Source organism: Phodopus roborovskii, unplaced genomic scaffold, assembly GCF_943737965.1.
Source record: "Phodopus roborovskii unplaced genomic scaffold, PHOROB, whole genome shotgun sequence".
Lineage (NCBI taxonomy): Eukaryota > Metazoa > Chordata > Mammalia > Rodentia > Cricetidae > Phodopus > Phodopus roborovskii.
The window spans coordinates 3624193-3645596 of NW_026126586.1; the positions used below are offsets into that span (position 1 = coordinate 3624193).

The 21404-nt window shown below is 42.2% G+C and overlaps 1 protein-coding gene across 1 annotated transcript in view; it reads right to left on the reverse strand.

Annotated features, from left to right (window-relative positions):
* LOC127236515 (kinesin-like protein KIF6) overlaps positions 1-21404 on the reverse strand; it is a 134638-nt gene that overhangs the window by 39190 nt on the left and 74044 nt on the right. Inside the window, exon 7 of the mRNA XM_051204202.1 lies at positions 439-645. Coding sequence (XP_051060159.1) covers positions 439-645 — 207 coding nt within the window. The remainder of the gene's footprint in view (positions 1-438; positions 646-21404) is intronic.

Sequence of the window (21404 nt, forward strand, 5' to 3'; positions counted from 1 at the left end):
AGCTCTTGCAGAGGACCAGAGTTCGGTTCCAAACACCCATATTGGGCAGTTCACAACCACCTGTAACTCCAGCTTCAGGGGATCCAATTCCCTCTTTTGGACTCTGTGTGCACATGTACACACATGCGTGCGTGCACACACACACACACAGATGCATGCATGCCCATGTACACACACACAGACATGCATGCATACTCATGTACACACACACACACACACAGAGATGCATGCATGCTCATGTACACACACACAGAGACATGCATGAATACTCATGTACACACACACATACACAATCTTTTTTTAACTATGAGAAAGATAAATGCCATTATTCATATTTCACCATGATTATAAAACAAATGAACAAAAGCAGACTAGAATGTCTGTCACAAAGTCCACGCAGTGTACGGAGGTGCAACTGATCTCGCTCCCCCAATTCACCTGCTCCAGGTAGTGTAGTGACAAGTTGATATACTTGGCCTCTGTCAGAAGCAGGCCCCCGACGCCAGTCTTCGCAACACGCTCCGACCCTGCCAGATCAACCAAGTGGAGCTTAGCATGCCGGACGGTGGCAGATCCCGGCTCCTTGTTGGTCAAGTGAACAGTGAAAATACAGTGTGAGCGGGTTGAAGCTTGGTTCATAGGAGTCTAGAAAAAAGAAATTGCAAAATGTATAATAATTTGACAGGAGACCCTTCAGAGAATATCAAAGGCAATTCCCCACGAGGCCAGCGCTCACAAGTGAACCCCCAATGCCTGCTTTTCAGTGTGGTGTTACCTGCTGGGTGACTAGTGACAAATGTGCATGGGTTTTTCAGATGGTGACAACAGCATCCTGCTGGAATGATTATGGAGTATTTGGTAGATAGGGAGGTGGCTCAATTGGTAAAGACCAACAGCGAGAGACCTGAGCTCGGATTGCCAGAACCTTTGTGAAAAAGCCTGGTGAGGTTGTGTATGTCTGTTACTTTAGCACAGGGCGCGGGGGGGGGGGGGGGGGGTGGAACAGAGACAGGTTGATTTCCAGGGACTCACTGGCGATAGAGTTTAACCCATTAGTGAGAGACCCTGTCTCAAAAGATCAGGGGGAGGATTGAGAAAGAGAACCAGTGTCTATCTCTGGCCTCCAAATGCACAAGCACAGGACAGCCTCCCCCCCCAACATACACACACACACACACACACAGAGAGAGAGAGAGAGAGAGAGACTCAGACAGACAGACAGAGAGACAGATACACATAGAGAGACACAAAGAAATACACAGAGAGACTCAGACAGACAGACAGACAGAGACAGATGCACACAGACACACACACACACACACACACATATCACATACATACACACACACAAGAGGAAAAAGATCTTAAAAGTTTATTGGGTTTGCAAGATCAAAATGTGAAAATCAACTAAGTTCTAATAGCCTAACAAGAATTTATCAGGGAACATAATTATTTAGAAGGGTAACAAAGACAATGAAATTATAAGAAATTATTACATAAGAATAAAGACAGAGGAAGACACCTAACAGCGACCTCTGATTCCCACATATGCACACACAGGTGAGCACACTTGCACATATGAATGCATACATACAAACACATTTGCTCACTCAGGTGAGCACACCTGCACATATGAATACATACATACACACATGCATTCACCACATAAATACAGTGCTTGTGCATAGAAACACAAACACACACCAAAATAAAATAAAGAGTATGATTTTCATACTGTGCATACAAATAAATATCATAATGGACAAACAACACAACTTTGACACCAAGACAGGAAAGACAGTACATGAGCAGACCGAAATCCCTCCCAAATGGTAGCTGATACTTTAAAATATCAACAAGAAAACAAAAACTTGGAAGAAACGAGAAAGGGGAATGACTATATAACTCAAAGAAATTGGAAATGTACTTAATGAGCATTAGAAAAACTGGTCTAAGTTACAAAAATGACTGTAGATATTAGAACTATAAAGATAAATTATTCCATGCCCATCAGGCTGCAGCAATTACAAAATGATAGCTAAGAAAATAAGTGCTGGTGGAGACATAAGGATATGGCAATTTTCACAAACTGTTGATGGAAATACAAATTAAGAGCATTTTTAAAGAAATTTAGCAATATGTTGTAATACTGCAAATGCAAAATCTTCATGAATTTGTGTATTTCCCAGAGAGAAGCCATGAGAAGGTATACCAGAAGATACATAAATTAGAACAGCAGGTGTGATGTCTTGGGACAAGAAATTGGGCTGGTTCTGCCTCCACCCACAGGAGGAGCCCACCCTCCAATGCCCAACTCAGAGCCTCCTTGGGAATGCGGTCTGCATCTCGGCAGGCCAGTCCATCCAGAGTCTCCCTGCATCCTAGTCCCACCTCCACCCACTAGAGTAGGAGAGCCATTGAAGTATTGATTGGACCTGCTTGTACCCACCAGAAGAGAACCTTGGCCCCATTCCCACCAGGAGAGGGAGAGATCCCACCACACACATAGTAAGAGATGGGTAGACAACCAGTATAACAGTACAGTCAACAACAGAAAGATCAATATGACGCCACCAGAGTCAAGGGACTCCACACCAGCAAGACCTGATCTTCCCAACACAGATGAAGCAGAAGAGAACGACCCTAAAACAACTTCATGAAGATGATAGAGACCTTCAAAGAGGTAATGGGAAAATCCCTCAAAGATAGATGTTACCTCAGAGTTAAGGGTGGAAAAAAGATTTTCTAATCAAATGGACCCAAGAAACAAGCAGATGTAACAATCATAATATCTGACAAATTAGACTTTAAACTAAAAATCAATCAAAAGAGATAAAGAAGGTCCTTTCTTATTCAAGATGAAGTTCAAATCTGAACATCTATGCCCCAAATACAAAGGCACCCACATTCGTAAAAGAAACATTACTAAAACTCAAATCTCACATAAATCCTCACATATTTGGAGTGGGAGATTTCAACACCTCTCTCTCAACACTAGACAGGACCACCAGATAGAAACTTAACAAAAAACAAAGAAACTAAAAGATAGTGTGACCCAATTGGGTTTAATAGACATATATAGAACATTCTATACAAACACAAAAGAATATATCTTCTTCTCAGCGCCACGTGGAACCATCTCTAAAATCTAACACATACACCCCAATGTAGCAAACCTCAATAGGTACAAAGAAATTGGAATAACCTCCTGTATCTTATCAGAACATCGTTCTTCAACAACAAATGCAAATTTCAGAAAACCTACAAACTCATTAGACTTTAGACACTAGAGAAATACCAGCACAACTGAAAGCTCTAGAACAAAAAGAAGCAAACTCATTCCAGAGTATTAGATGCCAGGAAATAATCATTTGAGGGCTGAAATCAATAAAGTAGAAACTAGGAAAACAATACAAAGAATCAATGTAACAAATAGTTGGTTCTTTGAGAAAATAAACAAGACAGACAAACCTTTATCCAAACTAACCAAAAGGCAAAGAGAACATGCAAATTAACAAAATCAGAAATGAAAAGGGGGACATAACAACAAACACTGAGCAAATCCAGAGAATCTTCAGGTCATACTTTGAAAACCTGAACACCACAAAATTAAAAAAAAAAAAAATAATGGAAATGGACGATTTTCTGGATAGATATCACTTACCAAAATTAAATCAAGAACAGATAAGCAATTTAAGTAGACCTATAGTCCCTAATGAAATAGAAGCAGTCAAAAGTCTCCCAACCAAAAAAAATCATGGGGCCAGATGGTTTCAGTGCAGAATTCTACCAGAAATTCAAAGAACAGCTAATACTAATACTACTCAAAGTGTTCCACACAATAGAAGCAGAAGGAGCATTGCAAACAGGTTTTTTTTTTTTTGAGGCTACAATTACCTTGGTACCCAAGCCACACAAAGACACAACTAAAAAAGAAAACTACAGACCCTCATGAACGTTGATGCAAAAATACTCAATAAAATGCTGGCAAATCGAATTCAAGAACACATCAGAAAAATCATCCACCATGACCAAGTAGACTTCATCCCAAAGATGCAGGGATGATTCAATATACGAAAAACTCATCAACGTAATCCACCATATAAACAAACTGAAAAAGGAAATCCACATGATCATCTCACTAGATGCTGAAAAAACCTTTGACAAAATCCAACACCCCTTCATTATAAAGGTCTTGGAGAGATCAGTGATAACAGGAACGTACTTAAAAATAATAAAAACAAAATACAGCAAACCAACAGCCAACATCAAACTGAATGGAGAAAAACTCATGTGATTCCTCTAAACTCAGGAACAAGACAAGGGTGTCCACTCTCCATATCTCTTCAATATTGTACTTGAAGTTCTAGCTAGAGCAATAAGAAAACAAAAGGAGAGCAAGGGGATACAAATTGGAAAAGAAGAAGTCAAATTGTCTCTATTTGCAGATGATATGATAGTTTACATTAATGACCCAAAAAACTCTACCAGGGAACTCCTACAGCTGATAAACACCATCAGCAAAGTGGTAAGATACAAGATTAACTCAAAAAAACCAGTAGTCCTACTATATACAGATAATAAAGGGGCTGAGAAAGAAATCAGAGAAACATCACGCTTTACAATAGCCACAAACAACATAAAATATCTTGGGGAAATGCCAACTAAACAAGTGAAAGATCTATATAATAAGAACTTTGAGTCTTTAAAAAAAGAAATTAAAGATGATACCAGAAAATGGAAAGAACCTCCCATGCTTTTAGATTGGTAGAATAAACATAGTAAAACCGGCAATCTTACCAAAAGCAATCTACAGATTCAATGCAGTTCCCCATCAAAATCACAGCATAATTCTTTGCAGACCTTCAAAGAACAATACTCAACTTTATATGGAAAAACAAAAGACCCAGGATAGCCAAAACAATCCTGTACAATAAAGGAACTTCTGGAGGCGTCACCATCCTTGATTTCAAGTTCTACTATAGCACTATAGTCTCAACAACAGTGGAATCAAATTGAAAACCCTGACATTAACTCACACACCTACGAATACCTGATTGTTGACAAAGAAGCTAAAATTATACAATTAATAAAGAAAGCATCTTCAACAAATGGTACTGGCATAACGGGATGCTGGTATGTAGAAGACTGCAGATAGATCCATATCTATCTCCATGCACAAAACTTAAATCCAAATGAATCAAAGACCTCAATATAAATCCAGCCACACTGACTCTCTTAGAACAGAAAGTGGGAGGTGCTCTTGAACAAATTGGCACAGGAGAATGCTTACTGAACATAATTCCAATAGCACAGCACTGAGATGGACAATTAATAAATGGGACCTGCTGAAACTGAGAAGCTTCTGTCAGGTAAAGGACACAATCAACAAGACAAAATGGCAGCCCACAGACTGGGAAAAGATCTTCACCTTTCACATCTGACAGGGCTAGTCTCCAAAATATACAAAAAACTCAAGAAGCTAGTCACCAAAACACGAAATAATCCAATTAAAAAGTGGGGCATTGAACTAAATAGAGAATTCTCAATAGAGGAATCTAAAATGGCTGAAAGACACTTAAGAAAGTGCTCAATATCCTTAGTCATCTGGGAAATGCAAATCAAAACAACTCTTACTCCTTTCAGAATGGCTAAAATAAAAAAAAAAAAAAAAAAAAAAAAAAAAAAAAAGCACCAAAGACAGTTTATGCTGAAGAGGACGTGGAGAGAGGGTAACACTGCTCTTTTGCTGGTGGGAGTGCAAACTTGTACAGCCACTTTGGAAATCAGTATGGTGGCTCCTCAGCAAAATTGGAATCAGTCTACCACAAGATCCAGCAATTCTACTCTTAGGCATATACCCAAAAGATGCACTTTCATACAAGGACATCTGTTCAACTAAGTTCACAGCAGTAATAAATAGCCAGAACCCGGAAGCAACCTAAACGCCCCTCAACTGAAGAATGGATGGAGGAAATGTGGTACATTTACACAATGGAGTACTACTCAACAGAAAAACAAAAACAAAAACAAACAAACAGACCAAAAAACAAAACAATGGAATCTTGAAATTCACAGGCAAGTGGATGGCACTAGAAGAAACCATCCTGAATGATGTAATCCAGTCACAAAAAGCGGAACATGGTATGTACTCACTCATGTATAGATTTTAGACATAGAGCAAAGGATCACCAGTCTACAATCTACACTGCCAGAAAAGTCAGGAAACAAGGAGGACCCTTGTTTCTTAAGAGAGACATACATGATCCCCCAGAGAAGGAGAAAGGGACAAAATCTCCTGAGAAAATTTGACCATGCGGGCGAGAGGAGAGGAAGTTAGGAGAAAGAGAAGGGGAGAAGATGAGGGGAGGGGAGAGGAGGACATGAGGGATCAGGAAGATTGAGTCGGGGGAAGAATAGAGGTGAGCAAGAAAAAGAGATGCCATGATAGAAGGAGACATTATAGGTTTAAAGAGATATCTGGCACTAGGGAAATGTCCAGAGACCTACAAGGATGACCCCAACTAACAATCTAAGCAATAGTAGAGAGGCTACCTTATGTGCCCTTCCCCAATAATAAGATTAATGACTACCTTATATGCCATCCTAGAGCCTTCATCCAGTAGCTGATGGAAGTAGAAGCAGACACCCACAGCTAAACACTGAGCCAAACTCCTGGAATCCAATTGTAGAGAGGGAGGAGAGATGAGCAAAGATGTCAAGACCAGACTGGAGAAACCCACAGAAACTGCTCATCTGAACAAGGGGGAGCTCATGGACCCCAGACTGATAGTTGTGAAACCAGCACAGAACCGACCCAGACCCTGAACATGGGTGTCAGTTAGAAGGACTGCTAATGAATCAGTATGTATCCCTAGTATATGAATGGGAGCCCATTCCACATAGAGGGACACTCTCTCAGCCTAGACACATGGGTCCTGCTTCAAATGATACAACAGACATTGAAGATCCCTCGTGGAAGGCCTCACTCTCCCTGCGGAGCAGAAAGGGAATGGGATGGGGGTCGGGAGGTGTGCAGGGGGGTAGGGGAGGGAGAGGCAACTGGGAGTGACATGTAAAGCAAGCTTCTTTCAAATTTAAATAAAAAATATTATATAAAAAAACAACAAGAAATTGGTGCTGATGTACAGCCTAAATGGAGACAATAGAGTAGGAGAAGTTAAAGCCTAGTGGCCTTCAGACAAGATTGTCATCAATGATGATACACTTCTAAAATAAAAGTGAAGGAAAAAACAAAAAGTGAAGAAGGATACGAATGCTGTGATGGGGCTTTCCTTGCCGTAATACTGGCACTCTCAACTCTTTATACAACTATAACTTACGTCATTAAAACAGGGAATCATGGGTCAGGAGGCTTCAGAGAATTAAGGTGGTGGCCTTCTACAAGGATGGAAGAGAAAGGCCAATGAAGGGACTCATGCATTACCTGCAATATACTTGTGATGGCATTGCTTGTCAACTTGACTGAGTCTAGAATCACCTGGACATAGCTGTGGGGAATCATTGTGATGACATTGACAGATGAGAGAAAAGTCATCCTAGCTGTGGGCAGAATCACTTCCTGGGCAGGGGACCCTGGACTGTGTAAGACACTCAGGCACACGCGTGCATTCAACCCGCTCCTGTATTTCCTGACCTAGGGTGCAAAGTGAGCAGCTGCCCCAAGCTCTCACTCCCATGATCCCCTGCCAAGACCTATCAACTAGAGCAAGCTCTTTCTCCTGAGTTGCTTTTGTTGAGTATTTTATCACAGGAACAGATAGAAAATTGGTCCTGAGAAGTGAGGGCATTGGTACATAAATCTGACTGTGGTCCTTTCAACGTGTTTTGTGGCAGGAATGTGGAAGAGTTGCAAACTTTGGACTAGAAATGCCTTGAATGCTGATGCTGTAAGAATAGCTTAAAGGGTCATTACAAGGGGAGCTCAGGAGACAAGAATGGAGACAGATGCAGACAGCAGAGACCTGGCTCTCGGTTTCAGAGGATGCAAGGACTCTATCAGGGACCCAGTTAATGCTGTTACTTTTATTTACAGATCACCAGAAGCAACTTGGGAGTGGTGAGATCATCAGGAGCTGGTCTGTCATTCTCTATTCATTTGGGGGGTTGATATTTTCTCTGAGAAAGGAATTAACAATGTAAGAATACACACAACGAGTCGGCAGCATTGTGATGTCATTAAAATACAGAATGTTCCAGACAGATACTCAGGTGAATGAATTCAGAGCCATTCAGATTGGAATCAAAGAAATTTCAGTATGGATACATGTGCACACAGATGTAGGAACATACATTGACATGTTTCCAATCAGAAATTCTTTCTGTCTATATAAATTCTTGATACACTTCATGGTTGATTTACATGAACTAGCAAAATACACAGATGTCAAAATGCTGGCAATAGTTTGGAGCTTACAATGCAGTGAGCGAGTTAAATAGGCTGAAGAGTTGGCCCATCACTTGTTTCCACAATAACTATATCCAAATCTAGTTGGCCTGTGATCACCCTCCCCCCTTCCTGCTGAGGTGGGTCAGCAAATAACTGTGCATGTAAAACCACAAACTCAAATATAGAACCTGACTTGAGGTGTTCTGGAAGAGGCTGGAAGTTATTTGCAGAACTTAAACACAGTTTTTCCTTTACTATTGTGTTCATGTGACAATAAATTCTATGGACTGAACTGAAAGTCAATTAACAGGTGATGTGTAAAAAATCGCACAAAGGAACCTCAACAGCTGTTTCTGCCACCAGCTGCTGATGCTGACCCAGCATCTGAGCTGAGGCCTTGAATGGACATTGGGAGTGGGTGCCCATTTCGAAGGACTAAGAGAATCACATACACAAAGTGCATTTCTGGAGCCTGCAATTAAGCACAGTAATACGTGGTAAGAATCCATGCCTTGAGTCCTGTAATGTCTCATAAATACTTTCTACATGAAGTAGCTGTTGGTTGCCTCTTAGATAAAATGTCCTTAGACCTCAGATAATGCTCTCCAACGTGCTGTGTCACTGGATGTGCCCATGTCTGCTCATCTTCAGTCAGTGAAGTCTCTATGCCTTGTGGGCATGCCCATTCCCTGGTCCTTTTAAAGGTAAAAACCATATGTGAATGTTTCCGAAATTGCCTGAGAACAGATGGCACTATTTAGGCAGATTCAATTCAAAATTGAGCACATGTTTGAAGCAAATGTGTTCTTGGCACTCTCCTGTGCCTTTGGAAAAATTCTCAGGATGATTAATCATCGGCATGAGGAGAGCTTTTGCATTTTGTTTCGGTCTTTGTAGATTGCTGTGCTAGGTGGTAAAGAGAATAAAGGAAAATAAGACCCGGCCCCAGACCTCTAGGAACTTGGAACCTAATCAGAAATCAGAGCCCAGGGGTGTAAAATGGGCGCACACTTGAGGTAAGGAAGATGCAGGGTCTAGCATAGGAAGTGGTCTGAGCAGGGGTGGCTTAGTAGGGAAAGCATAGGTCATGTGTTCCAGTTTCTTTTCTATTGCTGTGACAAACACGCTGGACAAAAAGCAACAGAACAGAGGGAGGAAAGGGGTTCTTTGGCTAATTCCATATGTGAGAGATGCCACGGCTTTAGAAACTTGGTGCAGCTCATCATGTCCAGTCAAGAACAGAGAGAGATTAAGGCATGCACACTCAATCATTGGCTTGCTTGCTTGCTCTTAGCTAGCTTTCTCCTCTCCTACACTGTTCAGGATCCTAGAAAACGGGCTGGGTCTTCCTATATCAATTAACTATGAGGACACCACACACACACACAGAGAGAGAGAGAGAGAGAGAGAGAGAGAGAGAGAGAGAGGGAGGAAGAGGGGAGAGAGAGAGAGACAGGGAGAGAGAGATGCCCACAGGCCAATCTGATTTAGATAATTCCTCACTAAGATTCTCTTCCCTCATAATTCTAGGTTGTGTCAAATCAACAATTAAATTAAAATTAAATGGTTCACCATGTAAGCAAGAAGACCTGAATGTTATCCCCAGCATCCACATCAAAAGCAAGACATGGTAACACCCTTACAATTCCTGCACTCTGGCGGGAAAGCTAGGGAAATCCTGGGGCTTACTGGCCAGCCAGCCTAAGCACCCCACAAGCTCTAGTTCAATGGGAGACTCTGTCTCCGACAAAACAATAAAACAGAGCCAGATGGATGGTTTCCAAGAAATGGCACCGAGGTTGATCTTTATGTATTGGGGTCAACCTTGAATACTGTTCCTTAATTGCTCTCTGTGGCAGTTTTAATGAGAACAGTACCCATAGGCTCATACACCTGAATATTTGGAGTGCAGTTGGTGCAGCTGCTTGGGAAGGGTTAGGAGGTATGGCCTCGTTCAAGGAGGCATGTCACGGGGGGCAGGTGTCAAGGTTTCAAAAGACTTGAGTCTTCCCCAGTGTCTTCCTTCTGCTTACAGATCGTGATGTGAACTCTCAGCTCCTAACTCCATGCTCTGACATCATGGACCCCAGTCCTCAGGAACTAGAAATCCGTTTGAATGCTTTCGTTCATAAGTTGTCTTGGTCGAGGTGTTTCGTCACCTAGATACTTTCTGCACTATGTTTTGGGGCAGGGTCCCTCACTGAACCTGGAGTTCACTGAGTAGGCAAGACTTGCTGAGCTGTGCATCCCAGGGTCCCTCCCACCGCCTCCCCAGCACTGGGATCACAGTCACATGCCTACCTGCCTTTTTATACAAGTTCTGAGGGTCAACTCAGATCTCTGTAATTGTGCAGCAAGCATGTCACTGCCAAGCCAGATCCTCCGTCCATGCTCACCAGTATTTACAACATAGTGTTTCCCCAAACCATCACATTTCTTTCCCTTCTTCTGTTTCTCATGGATGGGCAGACAATCCACTTTACTTCTCTAGAGCTTAACCTCTTTTCTCCTCTTTCCTGAGGTGTACATTCTCTCCTGGTCTCCTCATACACACTCCCATCTTACCAGATATTGTCCACAGAATAGTATTTTCCTATGTTTGATTGCATCTACCCTACCCACATTCCTGAATTAAAGCAGGACACTTTCTAAGACCAAATCTCCTTCTCCTTCAAGGATCCCTTAAGTAACAACTTATTAAAACCTTTGCAAACGCAGCACTCTGAATCCTTGAGCTGTGGTGGAGCCATGACCCATGTAGGAATCTCCCTGGAGGCCATGAAGGGCCAGCATCTGTGACACCCTGGGGGATGTATAGTCTAGCCTCGGCAGAGGACACTGGGTATTAGGTCCTGAAATCAGGCACACCTAGATCTAGTATTACCAAAGGAATAGCACATGAAGTATTGCTAAGCTACATCCCTTGCCCATGCTTTAGAAACACACAAACATACATGCACATCCACACAATTACACACATATGTACCAATACACATAAGCACACACACACAAATACACACATGCTCAAAAACATACACATACACACAAATACACAAACACACGTGCATTAACACATACAGTTTGTTTGGTGAATGAATAGGACCCAACATTATAATCTACAGGTTCACTTTTTTCTTTCAACTTTGAGCTTTCTACAAATGAAAACATGTGTTTTCATTCAAACAATTAGTAGGATTTGGGATCAGGACAGCCACCATATTTGATAAAGACCTCTGCTCTCTCAGCTCCATTAGCTGTGGATATATTAGGTGTGGATATTTTCCAACTGGCTTTAGATCAAGTGATGCTATCGATATACCTTCCATTCCTCTTTATATCCCTGTGTAAATAAGATAAACAAGACCTGAGTTTTATTTTCGGTGTGTGTGTGTGTGTGTGTGTGTGTGTGTGTGTGTAAAAGAGAGAGAGAGATAGAGACAGAGACACAGACAGACAGAGACAGTGTAACAGAGAGATACAGACACTTGACAAACTAATTTAAATGGAAGAATCATGATCTGTGCTGATGGCTTCAGAAGTTTTAGTTCAGGGTCAGCTGGATCCACCATTTTGGGTCTCTCCCTGTCTGCTACCCAGGCCCTATAAGTTAAACCCCACCATTAACTATATTACCTAATCATGACCCCTCTGATTAAACGATGCCTTGTTTAGTTCTTCACATATGAAGAGGACTGGGCTAGGAGGTTCCTAATGCTCTTTGTTTGTTTGCTTGCTTGTTTGTTTTTCAAGACAGGGTTTCTCAGGGTCCTGGAACTCGATCTGTAGACTAGGCTGGCCTTGAACTCACAGAGCCCCTGCCTCTCCAGTTCTGGGATTGAAGGTGTGTGCCTCCACTGCCTGGCTCCTAATGCATTAAAGTACCAGAGACACCAGGCCAACCAACTTAGCCCCTGACTCTATCAGCACCTACCACGCTGTTTAGTGGGGTTGTTCCAGTGCACAGCTCTATCAGTTACTTTTCTCTTGCTGTGATAACACCCCATGACCAATTCCATGACCGACATCAGTGCAACAGGCACAATGGCAGGGCCAGGAAGCTGAGAGCTCATATTCTGACCCACAAGCATGAAATGCACACACACACACACACACACACACACACACAGAGACACACATATACACACATGCACACACAGACACATACACAAACACACACAGACACACACAGACACATACATACACACACAGACACACATACATACATGGACACACAGACACACACACAGACTCACATACAAACACACACACACACAGACACATACATATATACACATGCACACACAGACACATACACAAACACACACAGACATACATACACACACACACACATACACATACATACACACACAGACACACATACATACATGGACACACAGACACACACACACACATACACACACAAACACACACACAGACACACATACAAACACACACACACACACACACACACAGAACAGACCAGAAGGGTGGCAGGTGGACTTACTTCCTCCAGTAAGGCCCCGCCTCCTAAACTTCCTCAAATGGTTACAACAAACTGGGTGCCCGAGTACTCAAATACCTGAGCCTATGGTGGGGGACGAGGGCAGGCATTTCCACCCCAACCACACTGTAGGAAAACATTTCCAACTGGATAACTCTCTACTGGAACGAAACAGTGTAAACTTTTTATTTTCTGTTCTGACTTTCCTCTTTATAATACACCTGACTTTCAGAAGAAGTAGTAAGAAGTAGTTCTCCAGTTGCAGGACCCTGGGCTTTTTTTCTTATCTAGCATATTTTTCCAAGTAGCTTTGTAAAAAAAAAAAAGAAAAATAGAATAGGCACAGAGTTTTTATTTAAAAGCAAAATAAAAAGCTCCAGCACGATCTTCAGCGTAAGAGGAGGCTTTAGCAATCAGATTCCCCTTGTGGTAAGAATGGCCTGATGCTTTTATTATAGGCTCTCCTGCCAAGTCTGGCATCAGTGTGACATGAATAGGCATTTCACATCCTCCACAATCTACTGGGTGACTTAATAATTTTAAGAAACCTGAATGTTTGAATTGGTGATGGATCTGTGGAAATCTCCCCTGTGGGAGGTCAGAAGACTGGTTACCTCTGGGTCGTTTTTTCTGTATCTGACATGTCAAAGCCAAATGCAGTATGTCAAAATCAAAGTTGAGAAATACAGGTAAAAAGGACTGGGGACGGGGGTGGGTATCAAACAGTACCTTTAAAAACAAAGTGTGTGTGTGTGTGTCTGTGTGTGTGTGTGTGTGTTACACATGCATATTCAAGTTTGCATGCTCAGATGAGTACCTGCCTGTGGAGGCCAGAAGCTGATCCTTGACTAAGCTCCACAGTATCTCTTGAGGCAGAGTCTCTCTCTGATTAGATCATACTAATCTGGCCATCTTTACTAGCTTACTGGCCAGCACCGAGCCCCAGGGTTACTTCCATTTCTGCATCCCCAGAGATGAGAGGACAGGTACAATGAAGCCGGATTTTCTGTGAGTGCTGAGAATTTGAACTTGGATCCTTGTGCTTGCCTAGCAAGCGCTTTCCTGACTGAGCTGTCTCCCCGACTCCAGCACTGTAGTTATAAAAGGAGTCATGGCCAGTTATCAACCCTGCTTATTAACCCGAGTGATCATCATACTGTCTACCAGCAAGGTTTGCCCTCTGTATAATGACAGACATAGACACTCAAAAGTCCCCTTATGCTTTTTTTTTCTTCTTAAATAAATGACCACAGAAGAATCACCGCTAGCCATAGCTTGCAAAGACTGGGAGTAACTTATCTTGGTTTTCTGCTATAACCATTTTTATTGTTTAAATTCAGTTATTTTTTCCTCTTCCCTTTAAAAGTCAGTCTGTCTTAAACAGATCCAAGACTGACTATCTACATATCTGAAATAATAATAATGGTAATAATAACAACAACAATATCAAGCTAAGAGGGTTAATAGATTTCTCAAGAATGTAGAACACTTTATTCAATCCTTTGGCATAAACATTTTCAGACAACCTATCTTCCTAAAGATGGCAGGTAAGCTCGAACCATCTTTTCCTTTTCTGTGTGCAGACAACTAGGACCCAGGTGGCACTAACATACCAAGCAGAATTCTGAGGGATGCTCACATACTCTTGTTCTTGCTAAAGTAAGTCTGTCAAACGTGAATGTGAGTCTGGACATTGAGGCCATAGAAAGTCATGAATTGGAGGACAGTGTCACTCCAGGGGGAAAGCTAAAGCGAGCACCCGGAAAGTGCAGATGGCTGAGTCCCCGGATTCCATTTTGTCACCCAATAATAGTCTCTCCCATTGGAAACACAGTCCACATCTTTCTGACCACAGAGATCTGTTGCTGTTATAAATAACAAAGCACCAAACACCTATCAGAAACACAATCAAATCAGTCTCTGAGATTTATATGTGGTGGCACATAAACCCCCCAAGAAGGCGCTCAGCTCAGACACAGTGTGAGGAACAGACCCAAGTCCATCCTTATGACAATGAATGCACCTGTGTGCTAAGAGCCCACGCTGACCAGTTTTCCTGAATTCCCGATGGCCCATACGCAAGGTATCAAGGCTAAATCTCACGAGGCAAAAGTTAGACTTCTTCCTCTCATTTCTTTCTTTCTCCTCATCACTGAGACCTGAGGCTCAAAAGGCAGCCGTTTGTAAGTGCCCTTAGACCCGGTGTCCAGCAGGGAAGGCGGACGGAGAAATGCCCTGATATTCCCCCTCTCCCAACCAAAATTCTTCTGCCAGTGTCTCCCTCCAGTGCTGGCCCCTGCTGCAGGGGCTTGCAGTGGCTGGCCATTGCTGGGTTGCACCGCTATCCCATCAGACTTCCCAGAGTTCCCATCTTTGCAAACAAACAACCCTCCCTTGAAGGCCCTGTTCTGATCCTCGGAAGGTTGGGTCCTCCTGGCTGATTCACACACAACTTAGGTTAATAAGCTCTCAGACACTACAACAGGAATGACGAGTCGAAATAATGGTTCTGTGTCATTTTCAAAGTTACAGGCACGACATGACCCTTCTTGCCACACACACTTCAAAACAGTCTCCACACATTCTACTTACAATTTACTGCCCTGGTAATCATGTTCTCTGAACAAAAATATATATAACCCCACATGTCCAAATATGCCCCTTGCTTTTGATAGCCTGCCTGAAGAAGCAAATCTTCAATGGCGATATTACTCAGCCCGATGACCTACCAAATCATCTTTCTTCTTCTGAGTTGTGTTTTCTCTCTGAAAAGCACTTTTTATGTGATTATTGTTCAGAAGGATTTGTGTTTTAAAGTTGTAAACTATCTCGAGTGCTCTCAGGAACACTGATGACATTTACAACAGTAATAAGCATTGTTTTCTTACTAAAAGGCTATGCTATGTTTGAATTTTACGAGAAGATAATGAGTTATTATTTTAAGATGATGCATGCTTATTCTGTCTACACACATACACCACATTGTGTTGTTGGGGGCAAGTTAATAAATAATGCCATAATTTCAGACCTTCAAGTCGAAAGGCTTCATCCTCATGCTGACAGACCAATCTCACTGGCTGGGCTGTGTTCCTGGCACTAAAGTACAAAGCTCGGTGGTGTTCAAGCACCTCCCCCCTCCCCCTCCCCCTCCCCCTCCTCTTCTTCTCCCTTCTCCTCTCCCTCCTCCTCTCCCTCCTCCTCTTCTCTACCACATACATCTGTTTAATGTTATTTATTTTCTTTCACTTTCCCAAGTTGCAGTTTTCTTGACTAGGTCTTGCAATTATTTTCTTTCAACTCAATAAATTTGAGCTACTTTTTAAAAATAAAGAATGAAATCAGGGGGTGTCTTTGAGATGACAAAACCCAGCCTGAGCTCCTTCAGGGAACCAGCTTTTCAATGAAGGTACCACCTCTATTCCACAACACAGGCATAGGTCTTAGGTTGTTTCTCTTCTGATTATCCACGGGTGAATAAGGAAATATCCACTCCAGACTGTGTGCTGAATACATTAAACCATGCTGTACTGTTACATCCTTGACCTTTCTAGCATAAACTTGCCAGCAGTCTGCAGTGATGAATCTGGAATAACTCATTCGAAGTCTCTTAAATCACTGTTTTCCTGAACCCCACTCTCCAAAGACTTCTATTTTGGCATGACCTAGACCACTGACCTTCAGATGGCCTGTGTTTAGGTTTTCTGCTTGGCCCCACCTCCCATCAGGCCATGTGGATATCTATATTATATGCCCAAGCTCTCCTTCCCTCTCAGACCTCATCACCCTAACCAGAAGATCATCAGATTTGTGTTTGAGAATTGTGGCCCTTTCTTTAGGAGAAACTCTATCCTGCCTGAGGTTGAAAGATGCATGTGTTGGCACTTAGCACCCACGCTCACCATAATTCAAGTTTCATGGGATTTGGCAGGGTCTCTCAGAGCTTGAGGGTGTAGCTGCTTCCTGGTTCACGGAAAATGGCTTCCCCCCTTTCTCTTTTTCCCTTTCTGTGACTGTTGTTAGCAAGTTTCAATGACATGGGGAGAGGGCAAAAGTGACCTCCTTCTGCTAGGCGTAATCAGCGAGGAGAGTTTTAAAGAGCAGGGCAAACTCTGGGACTTGACCTTTATGTCTCGGGGACTGTGTCCTGCAACAGTGAGTGTGGCTATGTTAGCTCTCTGAGGGTTCCCTGTGCGGGGCCACTCAGCTTATGTAAATGGACACTGCAGACCTCTGTGTATACCTCATGTAATACCACTAGGCCAGGCTAGATGAGAGCAGAAGTCTAATTACACTATCAGTCAAACCATGCTTTTCATGGGGTAGAGACACTGCTCAGCAATGAAGAGCGCTTAATAGCTTTGCAGACAATCACGTGATTCCCAGTGTCCACATGGGGCAGCTCACAACTGCCTGTAACTCCAGCTCAGGGGACCCAACACCTTATGCTGGCCTCCGTGGACACTTGGACTTGCATTCAGAGACTCACACAATACACAATTTTAAAAATACAATAAATATTTGAAAAACACTATTCAATTGCACTGTATATTTTGAATACAGGTCACATATAAAATCTGAGAAGGAAACGTCTGGCATACACTGAGCACACAAAACTGAAGTTTTCTTCGGCTTCTATTTAGTATGTGTACATAGCAGATTAGATAAGCGGAAAATCACTACCACATCTTTTGCTAAGACTTGCAGCTGTCTCCTGGGAACCAAGAGTCACAGGACACTGTTCTGATTGGAGTAAGAGCAGGGTTGGAGTACATCTCTCCTGCTGGGTATTTGCTCTGTCTGGGCTCTCAAACATTGAAGGGAGTTTGTTCATTCCATGCAGCTAGCATGTCTTTCCTGTGGGATCTTGTGAGGCCATGATACTAGCCCTCTAATGGCCCAGTTGTAACTAAAGTCCTCTTATTTGAATCGAATGCCACACTAGGAGTTCTGGGCTTCAGCAGGGTGTTAATGAGCATAGACACACAGTAAATTCACCCTGTTCTTGCTGCAGCAGTGGACGCCAGGTCCAGAGCTGGCCTCCCCCATTGCTTTGGCTTAAGCCCACTCAGCCCACCCCGTACATGCTCTCAACCACCTCTGCACCTCCCTGGGCCACAGAACTCACTCTTAGAGGCCTGGGAGCCTCCAAAGCACAGCCACACACTCGCATAAATCTGGAGTTTTATTTCAAGCAAAGAGTCAGGAATAAAGACTTGAGTGGCTCTTGGGAAAATAATTTACACAGCCCCATAAACTTTGCTGGTAGACTAGATATTTGGAAAGAAGCCTCTTCCAAATGTCTGGAGTGCACCGATTTAAAAAGTGTGGAAATCTACATGTGTCCACCACCAGGCACAGCCGCTTCTGAATCCAGCTCATTTGTTGTCTATGCAACAATGCCAACCCCTAAAGCGTTAAGCGATTGCAAGAGAAGGGGGCTTACTCATGAGGCCAACCAGCATGAAGGTACAGCAGTGAGTCCCAAATGTCCTGAGGACAAGCTGTGGGTAGGATCTTGCCCTGGGGTCACCATACCCTTTATTCCACTTCTTAAACTGTTTATCTCCTTGAACACAGGACTCAGCTCTATTCCATTCCCTAGCGCTCATTTTCTCCTCAAATTTAGTTTTTCTAATTCACCCTGCACACCTTGCTCCTTTTCAATTTAAATCTTCATTAGGGTTAGCACTAACATCCACATGACAGAGTCTATACTGGGCTGTTCTGAGATTTCTTCTGCCAACTGAATTAATCAAAACGTCTTCACATTAGCTTCAGACAGGCAAGGCAAAAGGCAGCCACTTTCTTCATCAAAATACAACAAGGAAGATCCCTAGGCAACGTACTAACATCCTCTCCCGAATCCTCGTGAGTGAGTCCCCAACAGTTCAAAGAACTTTTAGCGCTTCTGTCTTCTACGATCCCACTTGTGTGGCCAATTAAGCAGTGCTTAAAGCAATCCACTGCTTTCCTAACCCAAAGTACCAAAGCCCAAATTCTTCCAAACAAACAAATGGGCAGGCCTATCACAGCAATACCCCAGTCCTGGTACCAACTTCTGCTACCAAAATCTGTACTAGTCAGGATCGATCTCTCTCTCTCTCTCTCTCTCTCTCTCTCTCTCTCTCTCTCTCTCTCTCTCTCTCTCTCTCTCTCTCATTAGAGGAAGGGAGGAGAGAGAGCATATATTCCCATATATATGGGAATTTGTTGAAATGACTTACAGTCTAACAACGGCAATGTCTAGCTGTGAATGAAAAGTCCTATAAGGATCCCATGTGTGCCCTCCATTTCTGGATTATAGTTCATTCCAGATATAGTCAAGTTGACAACCAAGAATTGCCATCCCCTCATCTCACACAAGGCACCTGACCTCTTTAGAATGGCCCACATGCTGCCCACCTTAGTGAAGTTCATTTCAAATCCACAAACCTGAAACTGTCACTCATGAGACGTTTTGGTCCAGGTTGACACTCTACAGTGTGTGTGTGTGTGTGTGTGTGTGTGTGTGTGTGTGTGTGTGTGTAGAGCGTGCTGGAGACCACGCTGGTCCAGGAAAATGGACCGAGAGGGAAGTAGGAGGCCTGACAAGCAGGTGTAGCATGCCTTCTTCAGTTAATTGACTAATTGATGGGCACAGCTCAAGTATGAGACTGGAGATACGTCAAGTCATACCAGCTACTGCTTTTACAGTACTCACACTCTTTGGCCCAGCCACTCAACTGGAAAATCCTCAGGACATAATCAAGTAGTATTCAAAACAGGGGTAAGATTGCAGGAGTTAAGGCTTCTGGATAAACACTAAGTAGTTTTAATAACTTTTCTGTAAGAGGCTGCCTATGAAAGGAAAGCATGCTCCACCTTGTGTCCTACATATTGGGACTTTGTTTTGCAAATGTTTTCTGGTTTCCACAGCAACCCCTAGAGATGTCTGTGTAAAAGGAAACTGGAAACTTTTTTTTTTTTTTTTTAAAGAAATGATTACTGTTTTCTTTTTATCATGGGAAGCTCGTTGTGTGCTGACAAATTACATTCTGACAGCTAGCCTGAGATTCAGACAGGCTTTGCCAGGGCCTGAATAACAAGGAATTTTCAGGAGCCAACAGTCTTCATTTATAGTTTTATGTGTAAGTGGTCCCTTTCATTGAATTCAAGAGATAAACAGAAATGCTAAATATTTGGAATAATTTTCAGATACTTCAGAAATACATCCATACTTGAAATAGCTGACAGATGTTGATATCATGCTTGTGACATGAAGGGATGTAAGTTTCTAAACCAGAGGGATGGGGACAGAGCCTCACCACCATTCACTGAGCTTTGGCAAGACCAAAACCTCAGTTTCCCCAATAAATTAAGATCAGGAAACAATGCATAGAGGGCAAGGCAGACAACTAAGTGGATAAAGGAGGTTGCTGCCAACACCAAAGACCAGGGTTTGATTCCCAGGACCCACATGGGGTCCTCTGGCATGCATGTGTGTTTTGGTGTGTATATGCAAATGTACAAATACACACACAAAATTGAGTAAGTAATAAAATTTTTAAATGTGTGTAAAGTATTTTACACAACAAGTCTACTAAATGGCATGACTATGACCACTTATTTATCAAATGAAAAAAATAAAGGCAAACAGAAAAATTAGCACATTAAACAAATATTAATGTATTAACACTAGAACTGGACCACTTTGGGTTTCAGGCCTCTATAAGGTTATTAGTAGATAAATTTCCCAGCAGGCTACAGGAAAGACTCATGACTCTGTGAGGTAGGAAACCTGGCAGGTATATTTCACAAAGAGCATTTCTTAAAACTTTTCAAAATGGTCTAAAGTTCTATATAGAGTCAACTAAAAAAAATGTGTGTGTGTGTGTGTGTATAGTATGTGTATATGGTGTGTATGTATGTAGTGTGTGTGTATAGTATATGTATATGGTGTGTATATATGAGTGTGTGTGTGTGTGTATAGTATGTGTATATGGTGTATATGTATGTAGTGTGTGTGTGTATAGTACGTGTATATGATGTGTATGTATGTAGTGTGTGTGTAGTATGTGTATATGGTATGTATGTATGTAGTGTGTGTATATAGTATGTGTATATGGTGTGTATGTATGTAGTGTGTGTGTATAGTATGTGTATATGGTATGTATGTATGTAGTGTGTGTATATAGTATGTGTATATGGTGTGTATGTATGAGTGTGTGTGTATAGTATGTGTATATGGTGTGTATGTATGAGTGTGTGTGTATATAGTATGTGTATATGGTGTGTATGTATGAGTGTGTGTGTGTATAGTATGTGTATATGGTGTATATGTATGTAGTGTGTGTGCGTCTGTGTATAATATGTGTATATGGTGTATATGTATGTAGTGTGTGTATAGTATGTGTATATGGTGTATATGTATGTAGTGTGTGTGCGTCTGTGTATAATATGTGTATATGGTGTATATGTATGTAGTGTGTGTATAGTATGTGTATATGGTGTATA